We start from the raw sequence: 17,808 nt of genomic DNA on the forward strand, positions 1-17,808 counted from the left end.
TATCGAGAAAGTTTGACAGCTGCAAACTTTTCCGACGTGTCCACATTGCTTCGTCGATGCCATCAGTTTACGGCTCACATAATCGACGATGAACGCCGAAAGGAAAACGCTGTCATACGGAGAATATAGTGTGAACCAGCCTTTAGCTTTAGAAGACAGTTAACCCTCCAAAAATGCTCTAGTCACGCTACATAAATTAGATGAGATAATACTTATGCTCTACACTATCACTCAAAGCTAGGTTAGATATTAGACTAAGTTAGTGTGTTTAGCTCTACAGCTCACAATAGAAGAGATGATGTGGAATGAAAACTTTAAACAGAAGCAATCTCAGGAGACGGAACATAACGAGACACTAATCGATGTAATCAATATGATTTAAACAGCGAACAAAGAAGTACTATAAAATATCAAGTCTACTACAAAATCAACTACAAAATATCAAGGGAGAAAATATCAAATTAGGTCATTTTATCCAGGTACTAGTTAAGTTAGCCAGATGTCAGTGTGTTAAGTCTTTGTCCATGCGCAACGACCAGGTAGATTAAAACAAAACTCAACCTTCAATGGCTATATGACACTCCCTGCACTGAAGGACATGCATTAATTAGGACCCATTAATAAGCAAGGAACAGATGAAACACAAGGGACACTCTCTTTAGCAGTCACCAGTATCATATACTTAACTAGAAGCAAGTGAGTGGGCTGAGGTGTGCTTAGTGTAAAAATGAATTTGAGTGTTTGCTTCCATACAACGCTAGCGTAGCGACAAACCTTCGTATGGTGCTACAATTTCATCCTGGAAACAGCTGTGTCACTCACACTCCCCTGTTGTACAGGGTCGATATTTAGACGCGAAACACGCGTGCAATGCCCTATCTAGGCGCCATTGAATTGAGTTAGGCCACCGACGGCATCACACTAGTGCATGCGCGTAGGTCTTGCTTTTCTATTGTTTCACATGCTGAAACTTTTGAAAATATGCTCTAACGTATCTGTTTTTACTTGAAAATGACAAAAGCGAAGGCTGTATGGATTGACTCTGAAATTGAAATAATCCTCGACTATATGATTAAGAACAATGCCTACACAATACATGAGCAGCAGGATATTTCATTGTATCATAGTATCAGTAACTAAGACTGTTGATTAACTAGCTACGGATGTGCATACTGAATAATGTCATAACAAGTGGTAGTTTTTTTCTTCTGATCACGCAGCATGATTGTTTTGGCCTTGACCTCTTTAAAATACAACCTCGAAACGCGACATTGCACAACTATCCCTCTCCTATATTGCCCAACTAGCTGTGCTACCCGGTGTTGCCCGGGTAATAAAAGAATCTTTGGACAGAAAATTGATCTGTATCTAACATATAACAACATTATTTCCCATTCTAACTTTCAAACTACATATCATGAGAGAAGTGTGTCGTGTAGTTGAAATAAATTAGGAGAAAAATAAAAACTGTAAAGGTTTTCAAACTTTGTCAAACAACTGAACTTTCAAGCTGTTAGCCAAGCACATTGCCAAATGAAAATTCCAGTAAGCTACTTAATAAGCTAAGCTTCTAATGACAGTAAGCCATGACTTTGCATCTGCATTGTTGTCCAGCTACAGCTATTCTAATAATAGCTATAGCTATTAGAGTGATTATAGCTATTATAGCTATAGAATGACAGACAGATATACGACATACGAACATACTTTGAGAAATATATATATAGATAAAACATGATCTGCTTGTCGGGCCATGCGTAGGGTTTCGAAACTAACGCATCCAGGTGTCGTTACACCATCGCTGTATGGAAAATTAGTATGTATGCTCGCTTGAATAAGTCATTCAGATACGTGACCTCTGCAATGGTACTGATATTGATACCAGAATCCGCTGGTATAGAATAGCTGAAAAAACAAAGGCTGATTAGTAATATGGTGATTGCTAACTCGAACCTACTCGGTGCCTAAAAATTGCTTCTTTAAATGACATCTAGAAATTTGCTGAGCCTGGTCGGTATCACTACCAATACAAAGGTTAAATATCTGAATGACTTATCAACCAATCATTTGTTGTACAAATCTAAAAGTTTAGTTGCTTTTTAGAAACCACTTGTTCTAGTAATGTAACAGTAACCTAATAGACCAACAGATATCTCAGACTTCAAGTCTCAACCACTCAGATATAAATGTATAACTAAATTAGATCTTGTCGAGTTATTTTTATTCATACCTGAGCAACACTGCCATTAAAATGTGTGAAAAGTTTTTCCTGTAAGTTCGAATGACAATAACGTGTACCATGTTTATCTTTGTTGACAGCAGTGAATATTATGGCAACCAATCACAAGCTAGGAGGAATACAGTGCCTCTATTATCATTACAAAAGTATATGATACTAGTACACTCGGCAGTTCCAAGCACCGTGAGAGACCGTCATGAGTAATCAATGTGTGCATAATTAACTCTTTCGATACTAAATTGATATGGCCTATGATCTGATATCGGAAAACACAAAAAATCTACTGATGACCGAGCATCTCAATGAAACATCAACAGCAAATGAGGAGTTGTCTATCCTTTGCAGTAAGAAGAAACTTTCTGACAAATATTTATGAAGCAGTAAAACTGAGGTACACAGTTCATATATGCATATGAGCTACACAAAAGCTCAATGATCCAGACAACAGATATTATTATGATGACCAGTACCCTTAGCAGTCCCGTGTACCGTGAGATATCACCATGTGTAATCAGTATGTGCATAATTATCCTAAGATGTAGTATGGCAGCTGAGTAGTGTAAAGGTTAGCGGTTCGGTTGGTAAAATGGAGGGCACGACTTCAAGTTGTATGCAAGGCAACCTTTTCTACTAACATTGTTAATGTGGCTTCGGATAGACGGACACAGCTCTTATTATAGTAAAGGTTTTCAGAGCTCCCAAATCATGGCATGTAATCTATATAAGTAAGATAAAGCTAAGCTTACATCTCTGCAGCTTTTTCCTCAGCATCAGCGTGAGCTCCATCAGCCAGACGGCTGTGTTCCTCCAGCAAAACAACTTTTTCTTTCAAAGCTTCCTCTTTCTCCTCCAAGCACTTCTTCTCAACTTCTGTGTAAAAACAACATATGACATAGCGAGCTACCAAATTTGGAAAGCCTTACTATATGCCAACAAGTTCTCTGTTTGGATTGGCTATGGAAAGCTAAAAACTTGCAACAAAATGCAGAGCAATACTAAAAAGAGCATACATATAAGCTAAAATTTAAAACACTACGAAAACGATTTCAGCATAAATATTGAACGCAATGAATAGAACGTCAATAATCTTTCGTTTTTTGTTGGAGACACACTTTGCAAGAGTATTTGAAGTCCCAGTATTACAACATTTTATACAAACTTTAGAACATGTTGTGAAGTAGATGTCAAAAATAATAAAACAATTGAGTCAAACAAACAACTACTAGTTCAGAAAGTTTGAAGGTACTTAGTGTGAGCTACACAACTATGATGTAACTTCTTTTATGAATTCAACTGAACAACCAGGAGACAGACGAGTTTTGGATTTATCTTAGTTTAGAAACGAACGCTGGAGTCAGGACCAAAAAAACCTCTTTTAAATTTCGATGTGTTTTAGTAAGATGATATTTCCAAAACTAGCGTTAAACCTGCCAGCTATTTAAAAACCATTAAACCAAAGTTTGTGTAAAATCTACATTATATTAAAGCGTTGAACAAGAAAGGAACACGGAAGGCTATACATACTATGATACAAATAGCAATTCTCACACAGAGTAAAAAACAAAAAGAACCAACAATGCATGACCGATATGCTTGATCTGAGACAAATTGCATACTGATGTTCATTAGCTATGTGTTAGCTGTGAAACGAATGTAAAAAGGTGAAAAGGTCAGATCAAAGGCCTTACCACTGTAGTTTAGCCTTTCTTGCAGGGAATCCCTTTCCTGTTCAACATTACTCAGGGCTAACTTTAGTTCTATTTTGCATGTCTCTAGTTTGCTTGATAGGTCAGCATTCCGTAGGTAGAGGTCATCCCTCTCTGCAGAATATCGAGTGTGAAGACAGCATAACAACACAAGAAACTTGATGATGAAATATGATGACTACTGGCACACAGGAGAAAGAGTATGGCTATTGAACGACATAACCGTAACTTTAACTTCCTGTTGACGATCCGTGGAGTTTAAGACTGGTCCACGTTATAAATCATCATCAAATATGTGCACCGTGAATTGATAGCAATGTCGGAGCAATGCGGATATGTCAGGAAAGTTTGCAGCTGTAACTTTCGCAATAGTTTTCCTAGCATCAACGACAGCCTGTACAAAGTGCACCTTTTGAGCAATGGGGATTTTCTGTCGCGGATACCTTAATCTATCGATCTCCATTTGTGGTAGTCGCGGCAGGACTAGTACGCAATTCACGAATGTGGCACAAAATATGTACCTTCGAGAAAAGTTAAAAGGTGAAAACAAAAGCAAACAACGTGAGTTTTTGATAGCGTGAACATTGTCACCGACGAACATTGAAGTCTTGTGGCATAAACGTCGTGATGCGGCGACATAATGTGAGCCAGCCTTTAGTAGTACCACAGGAACTACACACACACTAAACATTGGAGAGCTATCGCTTTTTAGAATCAAAACACTGTTGAAATAAAGAGTTACGATGTTGTTATAGAGAGTGACGATGTTGTTATAGAGAGTGACGATGTTGTAATAGAGAGTGACGATGTTGTAATAGAGAGTTACGATGTTGTTATAGAGAGTGACGATGTTGTAATAGAGAGTGATGATGTTGTAATAGAGAGTTACGATGTTGTAATAGAGAGTGACGATGTTGTAATAGAGAGTGACGATGTTGTAATAAAGAGTGACGATGTTGTAATAGAGAGTGACGATGTTGTTATACAGAGTAATGATGTTGTAATAGAGAGTGATGATGTTGTAATAGAGAGTGATGATGTTGTAATAGAGAGTGACGATGTTGTAATAGAGAGTGACGATGTTGTTATAGAGAGTGACGATGTTGTAATAAAGAGTGACGATGTTGTAATAGAGAGTGACGATGTTGTAATAGAGAGTGACGATGTTGTAATAGAGAGTGACAATGTTGTAATAGAGAGTGACGATGTTGTTATAGAGAGTGACGATGTTGTAATAGAGAGTGATGATGTTGTAGTAGAGAGTGATGATGTTGTAATAGAGAGTGATGATATTGTAATAGAGAGTGACGATGTTGTAATAGAGAGTGATGATATTTAAACAAATAATAATAGTTTCACAAGACTTTTCTATGAGATTTTTTGTAACCTTCACTGGTAACCAAATTTAAATTATAATAATAGATGAATTACTACACTAGCAAGCTACAAATATAGACTGTTAGAAATACGTAAAGATGCATCAGTCTTTTATAGCAGTCTGAGCAAGATACTGCAAAAACAAACTTGCGTTAATGCTATAAAAATAATATAATAACAATAGGAAAAAACAAGCACCTGCTTCAGTTGTCTCTAGCTTACTTTCAACGTCTGTCAATGATTGAGTCAGCTCTTCTTTGCATGTCACCAGGGTATCAAACCTACTATTCAGTTCTGTAAGCTGTAACACAAAAACCTTATTGCTCTGTGTCTAAAGACATAGTTACACTAAATAGCGTTTTTTGTAAAATATTCAGTGTAAGTTTTGGAATTTAGCTTTCTTGATTATATTGAAATATTCAACAGAGAGAAGACAATTCCCAAATACTATTGAGAGTAGCATGACTTGGTCGGGTAAGAAATCTGGGTGCATCTGCTGCGATGTAACCTTCACATGTAGGTGAGCAAGAATAGACACAAAGCATGCAAAATATGGTGAACTCTCAGATAGACACATTCGTATACACTAGACTAGTGTGCATCTAATATTCTTGTCACACGACGCAAATGTTCTGGTGTAAGAAATCATGTACCACATTATAACAGTTCGTGGTGATGCTTTGAATGACATGCTTACTTCATTGCTTGCTATTACTAGCCAATAGGTGAGTGATTGCTGTTATTATTAGCCAATGGCTGAGTGTTTGCTGCCACTACTAGCCAATGAGTAAGTGTTTGCTGCTATTATTAGCCAATAGGTGACTGTTTACTGCTATTACTAGATATCATGCTCCAAATGCAGTAAGTTTTACTGTTTAAAAGGTACCCAAGGTTTCCCAAATGCTAGCATTTTTATACGAGTGCAACAGGACTATAAACAAGGCAGACTGACAATGGGTAAACTCAAAGTAGGCCATGTGACAAACAAAAGCACAAATATCTAATATTTTGGGTTGAGCGTCCGAGGACAATAGGCTATACCTGCAGAGTGAGGCTCGCTCGAGCAGCCTCACTCTCCGCTTGTGTGGTGGCCATGAGCTCCTCCAGTTTACTGCATCGGTTTTCTCTGGCAGCCAGTTCATTGTTGAACCTGTCAGTATCTAGCTTTTTACTCCTCTCTAATTGCCAGATCTCACCTGTTAATAAGATTTAGGCTGCCACTAATATCGACTAATCTTCTACCTTTCCATTTACTTTATTATAGTTTGGATGCAAAGCCCTAACATATGTTTACTAGTGTCCTCAAATCAGCTGAGATCTACAAGTGATAGTTTAACTCTCTGATCTGACATATACAGTAAACACTCAGAATACGATTTTGATTCGTTCCAGGGTTGGTATCATATGTTAACCTTAGTAACTATAGTTACCTACAGTAACTTTATTGTATTTAGTGTATTTAGTGGTTATGATTTGCAATAAAATAAAACATTATAATGTACTGTAGGGAGTTATTACCTTCAAGACAAAACTACGTACATGTATAACATCAAATTTGAATTCACGTCAATTACATTTAGCTTACTAAAACACACACTTAAAGTTAAGCTTTAGTATGTAATTTCCACTATTTTACTGAATTTCAACTTTTTATCATTGAAATTTTATCACATCAGTTTCGGTCTTCACTTTCACTATAACTTTCAGCAGACCTGTTTAAAACTTTTTTCAACCTAATTCAGCAAAAAAGCTCGACTGATGCTGTTTTTATAAGCGAGTGGAATTTTGTTAACCAGTTAAGAGAAGTTGTCTGACCTTATGTTTGAAGAAATCGCAACTCCAACTTTGCTACTGGTTTTAAAGAAATAATGTTAGTTTGTCGCGCGAGAATCGCTGCACGGAGGGAAATAGGTCACCATGTCTCATTCAGGCATTGTGAAAATATTTTCGGCGTACAGCGTTTTAGTGTCTTTGTTATATTGACCTACGTAATAAGCTCGCTGACTGCCAAATTTGAATTTGAAAAGGTCGAAAATTTTGTTGAGTTCGAATAGTCAAAAAAGATTCGTATGGTGAGGCGAAAAAATCATCATGTTCCACTTCATAAGGGAAAAAACCATACATCAGGGTTATGGTAAACTGAGGGTGCACTGTAATGGAAGAAAATACAGCATGCACTTTCTTACATCTAACAGTCTTCATGGAGTTTCCTACCTCTGACAGCCAAGAGCTAGCTAGTACTTTCTTACTCTTCTGACAGTCAAAACCTAGCAATGCGTTCCTTTCCACTGACAGTCAAAACCTAGCGACGGAGTGCCCTACTACTCAAAGTCAAAACCTAGAAAGCAGTTTTTAAAAACAGCCAGTAGTTCTTACTTCTTAAAGAGGAAAGCTGTTCGTGTAAATCGCTCAGTTGTTTCTCATCGTCTAATTGCTTGTCGAGTGCCTCCTCTCTCACTACATCGAGCTTCTCCCTGAGCTTAATTCCAGCCTGTGTTTCTGTTGCTAGTGATAGTTTGAGGGTCTCATTCATCCTCTCCAACTCAGCAATTTGCTTTGTATACTGATCAACAATTTGCTTTCTTTTCCTATTGTTTACATCAGTAGAGTTCTGCAGCTTCTCATCCTGTATAACAGCGAGTCCGAAACAAATCAGAGAAAAGACATTGTACAAAGTATATGACCATGGCTAAAGTCAGGAGAGCAGCAACTAATTGGCATTCGAAGTTGAAAGCACTCATTTGAATTTCAGATTTAGCGGCATAAAATGTCTACTGCAATTATTGAGAGTCTGAACAACGGTGCTCAGGTTACTAATAGAAAACAAGTGAACAGCAAACATGAAAATAGACAAAACCTCAAAACTATATGCAACTCAAATCAAATTTACAAAATGATTTCAATTCAACTCAGCAAATGGAATCTAAATGAATTGAATTTAGGAATATGAATAAGATAGAGAAGAGTCAGAGAACGTGAAAGTCTCAAAAGGTTTAAGATTGTTCATATGACTAGAGCAGTAGACTGTGAGCATTTTTCGAGTTAAATTATTTATGATAAATCAAATCAATGATTGAAAAAGATTAGTATATGTTCATGTTTTACTGGAAGCTTTTACAGACAAGGTTAGCAAGAAACTGTTGAATTTTAGCCAGTTTATATTGGTCAACCTCTGTTTGCAGCTCAGACCTTAGCAATACTAAATATGAGTAGGTCAAATCACTTCATTACCCATACTTTGAAGCACTAATTTGTTGTATGCTATAAATCAATTACCTCGGTTTAGCAGTGCTCTAAGTCCATTGTATAGTTGTTATTAATGCACTTCGACTGTTATATGAGATGGTCGTACTGACTAGCGGGATAAGTCACTCTAGGTGCAATGACAAAATGATGATGTGCATATTTGACATTGAAAAGGGTTCTAAAATTCTCCTTTGAGAACTCTTCAATGTATCACAACTTTTTTATATGCCGTAATGTTATTAGAAATGTGCAAGCTTTTAACTCTTTCACTACCGTAAGCCGATATATCGGTTTATCAATAAGGTTTCACTTTTTTATTCATTACAAAGCCTACACATTACCTAGACAAATCAAATTTTGTCTCCAGTGAAACGACCTTGTTCCCAATCACGTGCATTTAACGATTCTCGATCACGTGCAGTTCAACGATTCTATTTCTACTTATTTTTCAAAACGGCAAAACCAGATCGTTATTGTCATGGCAAGAAAAAACACACCGTGTTCGTTCAACGCAAATAACACGTTAGATATTGCACAAGGGTGGAATTTACTTTGTAACTATCTTGTAACAAATTTTGTTTGGAATAAGATGCATTTTACAGTAAAACAATATCTGTTTTTATTCTCGAGATATTGCTAAAATACTAGCGGTATATCGGCTTTGCCAAAAATTTGTTTTATTAATTCAAGCAGAATATTCATTCGGTAAGATTTCAACGCGTTAGTGAAAGAGTTAACAACCCAAACCGCATTATGTCAGATCGAGAGTATCGAATCAGTTATTTTTCCATTTCTGAAAATGTCAACAGTAAATGTATGTTCGTAGTTCTAACCAATTGAATCATGTCTTTCTGCTTTTCCAACAGCAAACGACTTTGGGACTTGTACTGGCTCTGTAAGGAGTTGTGCTTTTGTACAAGAGCAGACAACTCCGATCTGAGCCCACTTTCCTCTTCCGACACAGATAGCAACTCATTGACAGCCTGGAGGGTGGAAAAATACAATCAACAAACTATTTAGAAATGATTTAACAAATCTGTCAATGAATACATTGAATATCATTGTAAAACAAGTATGACCAGTTCCATAATAGTAGTAACACATTGTTAAAATAAAAAATAGTAAATTTCTCTCTTGAAGTATTGCAGGGATTGTAAAAATGTCTACCCAAGGAATGGCATATTTAGCTCTGGCTGACTCAAAAAGACCCGTGGTTACAGCATGCTATGTATAGTTTGTCAACTCAAATAAACTTATTGTCGAGTTTCAGAAAATCAGTCAATCATTTTGTATTTTCATGCACACTTTACTCACTATTTGCTATGACTTTCAGACCTCTATGTAACATACTGCATACTGATGATATTCCTATCTCTATGCAAGCTCATATCGCTAATTAACAAAAACGCAAGCTCCACATGCTCACTGTACAAACTTGACCTTACACCCTTGGTTATTCCTGATTATGACTGAATTTAAAGCTGGTACGTGAGTTGTGTTTACAATCAGCAGCCAACCAACAAACTGCACACAGCTAGGATGAGACAACTTCAAGGTAACAGCAAGAGATAATTCAAAGTTGCTAGCTTGGAGCTACATACTGTTTAATGTTAATAGCAGAAAATCAAAGAATTGTTCGCATGTTCTAACTAAAGTAGTTGTTTCCATCGTTCAGTACGGCAGCGATGTCTAAGGCACCCAACCTTTTCAGTCCATGCAGGACATTTCAGAGTCAGATACAGACGAGTTCAACAAAAGTAATATTGTTTATCAGCATGTTGAAAGAAGTGTCATAGGTTCAACCTGCTGCTTGCTGTTCTCCAGATTAGCCCTCATGTCCTTGTTTTCTCGCACAAGAGCAGCAACCTGCGCTTCCTTGTCAGTCAGCTGCAGTTCAAGCCGTTTGCTATGAGAGTGGGACCGGCTAAGTTTAACCTTCAGCTCTGTCATCTGACTGCAAATGATAGACACCAGACCACAAGTGATGCAAGCAATTGTGTTATCTCAGTAGCAACTAACTACAAATTACCCAACTTCCTAGCAACAAATCACATGCTCACAACAACAATAAGTTTAAGACATTGACCGATACATAACTTTAAGGGAAGCAGGCTTTTCAACTAGTTGGTAACAAAGCACCTACCTGCAGATAATACAGACACCTGCATACAAATGACATAAAACTCTTAGAGCAAGAGAGAGGCTCACAGAACACTGAATATTACATTTAAGTAAACGAGGGCGAGTAAGGCAGAAGAATGGCTCGTTAATCAAATGGATGAACATTAAAATAGCTTTTAAGAGACTGCAGAAAGTTGACTTTGAGAAATTCACGATCAAGATATATGTATATGCTTCAAAGAATGGATCGTCATTGATTAATTTGACATACCCTTGATGGTATTAACATCGACATCAAAAATATATACATGTATGTACAAGATATATGGTGCACCCACAGGATACGATTTTGATTCGTTCCTGGGTGGGAATCAAATGGTGAAAAAAACCGTATGAATGGTTAAAGAAACCCTAGTAATTGTATAATGCAAACATCCTCTGGTAAAAGTCATCAAAGTTTTATATGTAGGTGCTGAACATATTACAAATTAGTAGTGAAATAGCATTTTAGCCTTAGTAACTATTGTTACCTATGGTAATTTTACTATAGAGTAGCTTTACTATAGTTACATACGGTAACTTCATTTTATTTAGTGGTTCTGATCTGCAATAAAATGTCACACTATAATGTACCGCAGTTCATACCGTAGGGAGTTCTTACCTTCAAGTCAGATGTACTTATAGGATAACCTTTGGACTCACCTCAAATAAGTTTAGCTTGCTAAACACGCGCACTTAAAGCTAAGTTTTAGTATGTATTTACAACAATTTTACTGAATTTCAATTTTTTTTACTAAAATTTTATCATTTATCAGTTTCAGTTATTGCTTTCACTATAACTTTTAACGGACCTGTTTGTAACTTTTTTCAACTTAATTCGGCAAGAAGGCTCGAACAATGCTGCTTTCGTAATGAAGTGGACTTTTGTTAGCAGGTTAAGAGAAGTTGTCTGACCACTAACCTGTTTGAAGGGATTGCAACTCCAACTTTGTCACTGATTATACATGTAAATGGAAAATATTACTGTTTTACACATGTGACTTGCGGAACTGAGAGAAATCGGTCCTCTCGTCTCTTCCAGGCTGTGAAAAATTTTTTGGCTGACAACATTTCAATGTCTTTGTTATTTTGACGTACATAATAAGCACACCGACTGCCAAATTTTAAATCGAGTGAAAAATTGGTTGACTTTGTATGGTGAGATAAGATTTGTATGGCGAGGTGAAAAAAATCATCATGTTCCACTTAGTAAAGTAAAAAAATCATATATCATGGTAGTGATATCGTGAGGGTTCACTGTCCAAAGATATACTCATGTGTGTATAAGATATACAAATATATATAAATGTGTGTATAAGATATACAAAGATATATATATATATATAAATATATATATATATATATATAAATATATATATATGTATGCATAAGTTTGAGCCTTTGTGAGGAGTTCCATTTTGTCAAATCATGATATTTGGCTATAGCAAAATTGTTCACTGGCTCTGAACTCATTCAGCTTATGGTTGCTGATTGACATGCAAAGGCAACCATAAACTTAAAAAGGGGTGTCTGGGTGTGGGTGTCTCTCAAAGGCGTTATTGCCTTGAGAGTAGGTACTACAAAACTTTCAATAAAAACACAAATGGGAATGTTACACGGTGTAAGGCACAAAAGATATAGAGGCAAACAGGGGAAAGGAAGCGGACAGGGGGAGGGAAGCGAACAGCGTGAGGACAGCAAACAGGGGGAGGGCGGCAGACATGAGGGGGCACACAGGGGGAGGGAGGCGGACAAGGGGAGAGAGACGAACAGGGGAAAAGAGAAGAACAGGGAGAAAGAGGTGGACAAAGGGAGGAAAATGGACAGGGGGCGGACAAGGGGAGGTGGACAGGAGTGAGGCGGACAAAGGGAGGGAGGCGAACAGGAGGAAGGGGTAGACAGGGGAAGGAAGGCAAACAAGGGGACGGAGGTGGACAGGGGGAAGGAGTCGGTGGGTGATTACAAATGGAAAGGGCCGAACAGCGGCGACATGATCAAATTATAATCAAGTTACACTAATTTTCTCTTTTGATAGCGTGAGAGATATTACTATATTATGGCTAACTTTCACTATTCCTATTATCATTTCTATATGTTTGTTGCTTTCAATTGACACTTATTATATTCTGTAGAGACTTTTATATTTTACTGGAATTTTTTACTGTGACAGAAATAGAGACCGAAAACTATAGCTGTCAAAACTAACTTTCAATCCAATAATCTAACATAGCAAAAGTTGGGTACACAAAAAACTACAACCTGCTGTTTGTAGCAGTTTCACGAGCAAGTAAAATATCAGAAAGTAAAATAATGATTGAACACATATGATACGCTGAAGATATCTGAGGAGAAGACACAGCATATACGCAAATTGCTTCATCCAAGAGGAGAGCAACACACAACATAGGACTTAATAAACACACATTCTTACCTGTCGCCAGTGTCAGATACAAAGTCGGAACTAGACAGAGGGGCAAAATTGAAGTTGTCTTTCTTTGAATTTTTGACTTGTTCCTTCAGATGCTCAATCTGCAAAATAATTTATGGCAAAGCATACAAAGAATAACTGATCTTGAATAATGAACGGAAGAACTTACTTGCAAAGCATAAGATATTAGAGCTGAGAAAACAAACAAGTACAAGAGTAAGCTAATAAGAAAAAACCAAGTAATGAAATGAATAAGAATATATAAATGTAATGAAACAAGCAGATTATATCCCTAATAATAATAATAGGGGAGAAAGTAAAAAATATGAAAGGTTTTGAAATTACTAAGATTTAAAACAAAGATATATATTAGCTTGGCTCAAAAATAAGAGAAAAAGAGGAACATAAAAGAGAGGAATATAAAAACAGCTATTATCGAGGGAGCTGTTACTACCTGCTATAACTATTGACCACCTGCTAAAACTATCGACCACCGACTAAAACTATCGACTCCCTGCTATAACTATCAACCTACTACTATACCTATTAACTACCTGCTATAGTTGTCGACAATCTGCAATAGCTATAATCTACCTGCCATACCTACACACTACCTGCTATACCTATCATCTACCTGCTATAGCTACAGACAACCTACTATAGTTGTTGGCTACTTGCTATAGCTATCACCTGCATGATATGGCTGTTGATTAGCTGCTAAAGCTTTTGAATACATGCTGAATACCTACAGCTACTGACTACATATAATATCTATCATCTACCTGAGATTGCAGTAATTTGATAGTTTCCTCCGATGCAGCTTCCTTTAGTTTGCAGGCTTCAAGGTTCTCGAGCAGACGAGCTACTTCCTGTTGACCCTCAGCGACCTTACACTCCAAATCTACTGCTACTGGTTTATCACCAATTGCTGTCTCTTCTACTTTTGACATATTCATGACTAGTTGTGTGATCGTCTCCTCTTGATCGGATATCTTTTCATTCAAGCAGTTTATAGTACTGCAAAAGGACATTTAGCGTGATTGATCCAGCTTTTAAGTTAGCTACGAAGAAATGCCAGCCATTTCAGTACAAAAAGGATGAAAAGTATAGCTGTACACTGTAAAAGGCAAGCAACTGCATGCTGTGACAAGCGTATGAACAAGGCATATGAACAGCTGCACAGATGCTACCGTACTTTTGGGACTATTAGCCGCTACTTTTTTCTGATGTTTTGAGCCATGCGGTTTGTATAAGGGTGGCTATTCTGTGGCGTTTTCTTTTACCGCTAGGGCGCATTAACCAGAATCTCCAGTTAATGCGTGCCTCTAGCGGTGAAAGAAAACACGAAGCAATGCCTAACGGTACTGTTCCGTTAGGCACTGGGTTAAAAAGCGTGGGTTAACACGAAACAGTGCCTAACGGCACTGTTCCGTTATAACCAGCAAAGTTGTTGCCGTGTTAAGAAGCACCGTCGTGAGTTCTGTGGCTTATACAAAAGGTGCGGCCCATGTATTGTTTTATTATCATTTTTTGAAAATGCAGATGCGGTTTATATAGGGGTGCGGGTAATAGCCCGAAAAGTACGGTATTAAAGAGACCTATATATACAAAGATACACCATGCCTTTTACTTGAACTTAAGCTCTCCTCCAGTTGAGCAATCCTCTCTCTCTCATCACTCATCTTTGTCATCAACTTTGTCTCCAACTCTACAATTTGTCTGTTTTTAGCGCTTATCTCCTCGCCATATTTGAGAACTGTTGCAGCCAAGTTCTTGCGACGAGAGGACGACTCTGGTAAATTGACTGTCTCGTGGGAGTCATCTAGATGAATCGGTGACTGACCATCCTTACTTGGCGAATCTAGAACGGAGAATACATACATGAGTTTTACTGATAAGTTGAATGATGTATGAATATGTCTATCAGTAGCTATCTCATTGGTTAATAGGAGAACCAACAGTTGCCCTCATTGAATAATAGGTGTTCTGGCTACGGCTAACATTGGCGAATAACTATTGTGAGTGATATAGACTGATATATCATATAACTAGACATACTTAATGACTAACATAGTGATATATAATATAATTAGATCTTTATGACTAAAAGAGTCATATTTCATATCACAAGACTTTCTGCGGGACTAACAGGGTGATATGCACATATCATATAACTAGACTAACTTAATGGACTAACAGGGTGATATATTATATAACTAGACATACTTTAGCTAATAGTTCCCTGGTAAACACAAAGCTTATAGAAACTTCTAGAAATGCTTCACCACCAATACACCTTTGACTCTTTTACTACCTTGAGAAAATGTATCAGCAATGGCGGTAAAAGAAGTACAGATCGCAAGCCAATGAATCGGGTCATCAATACAGCTTCACTTTTCTTTTCATTACGAAGCCTACACATTAGCTAGACCAATAAATTTGGTCCCCAACAAAACAACCTTGTTGCCAATCATGCGCAACCAATCGAAAATCTTTTTGTTAAGCGGTTTGATTTCCATTTATTTTTTCAGAACGGGTCAACCAGATCGATATCATCATGGCAATAAGAAATTCCCCGCGTTCGTTCAATACAAAGCGTCAGAAATTTGGCGAGAACGGGATTCACTAAACCATTTTTACTTATCTTGTAGAGGATTTTGTTCTGAATAAGATGCATTTTACAGCAAAACAATATCTGCATTGATTCTTGAGATATTGCATAAATACTAGCGTTATATCGATTTTTCAAAATCCGTTTGAATTAATTTGGTCAGAATAGCGAATTTAGTGCAGTAGAGAAAGAGTTAACCAAAGTGCACAGGTTGATAAAAGTACTTATATTAAACACTTAGAAACAACTCAAAACGCAATGAATGCTCCTTTTTATTGTATCATACCTTCAGTCTGGAGAAGTACTGCCGATGTTGTAGCAACAGAAGCCTCATCTGGTTGATCTATGCCTAGTTCACCATCAATATGGTTAGGAGAATACCTCGTCAATGACTCATTCAATTTACTACCATTTAAATATAGTTGAGCTGTGTCGGAAGAGCTTGAAAGCAAATTGTGGCTGTGAACTGCGATAGGCTCAATGTCATTTTCAGTTTCTCGAAGGCTCCTATTCCGCTCTTCTCTTTCATATGTGATAGGTTGAGTAGAATCTGCTGTTTCAGCAGCTGTAGGAGAACCCTCTTGCCCGATTCGCTGTTTTAGTCGTTTAAACATCTTCTGTATTTAGTCAGCATTTCCCTATTTTATAAAAAATGTAAAAGTTAATTTAAAAGTCTGTTATGATGACCAAAATGATAAACTTGAACAATAAGAGAAAAGTAGTGAAATGTAGAGTGATACAAGTTGAATGGAAGATACAATCTACAGAGATACTACATATATATGTATATATATATATACATACATACATATGTATATATATATACACATATATATAGACATACTAGCTGCCGCGAGAAAACTTTAGTCAAAAACTGTCTAATCTACATATATAAATAAATCTCAAAGTTGGTCGTTCGGTGTGTCCAGCTATAGCTATTAAAATTTAGGAAAGAAATATTTGCTTCATGCTGGATTTGATCTCGGAGCCTCTTGATGGCCAGGCAATACTCTTACCAATTGAGCTGTGCAAGATACAAAATTTAAATGAGTCGCTAGGTCGGCTAAAATATGCATAGCACTCTGCATTATGCAGTGTCACTAAAACTTGCTCTCACGGCTCTTATTAGTAAGTTTAGCAATACAGATAATAGCGTACTCAAAATAGTTATTGGCAACGTGCCAGGCTAATGGCAAGTGGGAGGCAACTGTATTACCTGCTACTGTTTTTAAGCTGTTTTTTAAAGGTTGACATGCAACAAAATTCACATTACAGACGGTTCCCTACTTACGAACATTCGAGTTACGAACAACGGTACATACGAACGCATGTACGTTGTTCGTAACTCGATTAACTTTCGAATTATTTGTTTGAACTTTACATACGTATTGTAAAGAGATTTGCCGGCCTTTACTTGGCAAGATCTCTACTAATAAATAAAGATAAGAGAGTGCCTGTAGTTTCATTCAGCTTTTAATTAGCGAAATAAATTTCACCAGCCGAGGAGCATACGGCTATTTGCTCTGCTCAACTAAATGCGCGCACTCATTTATATACAATAATATCAACCGTTCCGGCTAACGGCAAACGGTAAGGGCAAACGGTAAGAACACCGGCTAACAAGGTGAATGAACAGGACCGCTAGCGCGTTGGTATGACAACAATCTAAGTGACGATAAGTGATGGTGTTATGACGGTATATCAGATATAACAATAGCATAACGAGTGAAACAACAATATAATAATCGGACAACACATACAAAAAGACAACAACGATAAGTGATAGCCTAACGATTAAAACAACAATATAATAGAAAGGACAATAAATAAGAAATGCAGTGTCATGGCCCGGCGTCCACCAAAGTATTATTTCCATTTTATTAAATTTTTTTTTTCAGTACAAACCAATACAGGTTAATTATACAAGCCTTAAACATACTTATATAAACCTTCAATATACTTATATAGGCCTTAAACATAAATTATAATACAAAATATAGCACTGATGCAACTTACGAACAAATTCACTTTACGAACAATC

The 17,808-nt window shown here is 37.0% G+C and overlaps 1 protein-coding gene across 1 annotated transcript in view; it reads right to left on the bottom strand.

Moving 5' to 3' along the window:
• The window catches only part of LOC137396605 (golgin subfamily A member 1-like), a 33,725-nt gene extending 18,779 nt beyond the window's left edge, over positions 1 to 14,946 (bottom strand). The window contains exons 1-10 of the mRNA XM_068082920.1: positions 14,780 to 14,946; positions 13,939 to 14,173; positions 13,160 to 13,257; positions 10,372 to 10,522; positions 9,402 to 9,551; positions 7,699 to 7,948; positions 6,364 to 6,518; positions 5,521 to 5,623; positions 3,928 to 4,059; positions 2,986 to 3,109 (exon numbers count right to left, since the gene is read on the bottom strand). Of these exons, the coding sequence (XP_067939021.1) occupies positions 2,986 to 3,109; positions 3,928 to 4,059; positions 5,521 to 5,623; positions 6,364 to 6,518; positions 7,699 to 7,948; positions 9,402 to 9,551; positions 10,372 to 10,522; positions 13,160 to 13,257; positions 13,939 to 14,173; positions 14,780 to 14,847 (1,466 nt within the window). The 5' untranslated portion in view covers positions 14,848 to 14,946. The remainder of the gene's footprint in view (positions 1 to 2,985; positions 3,110 to 3,927; positions 4,060 to 5,520; positions 5,624 to 6,363; positions 6,519 to 7,698; positions 7,949 to 9,401; positions 9,552 to 10,371; positions 10,523 to 13,159; positions 13,258 to 13,938; positions 14,174 to 14,779) is intronic.
• Between the last annotated feature and the right edge of the window lie 2,862 nt (positions 14,947 to 17,808).

This window comes from Watersipora subatra, chromosome 5, assembly GCF_963576615.1.
Source record: "Watersipora subatra chromosome 5, tzWatSuba1.1, whole genome shotgun sequence".
NCBI classification, from domain to species: domain Eukaryota; kingdom Metazoa; phylum Bryozoa; class Gymnolaemata; order Cheilostomatida; family Watersiporidae; genus Watersipora; species Watersipora subatra.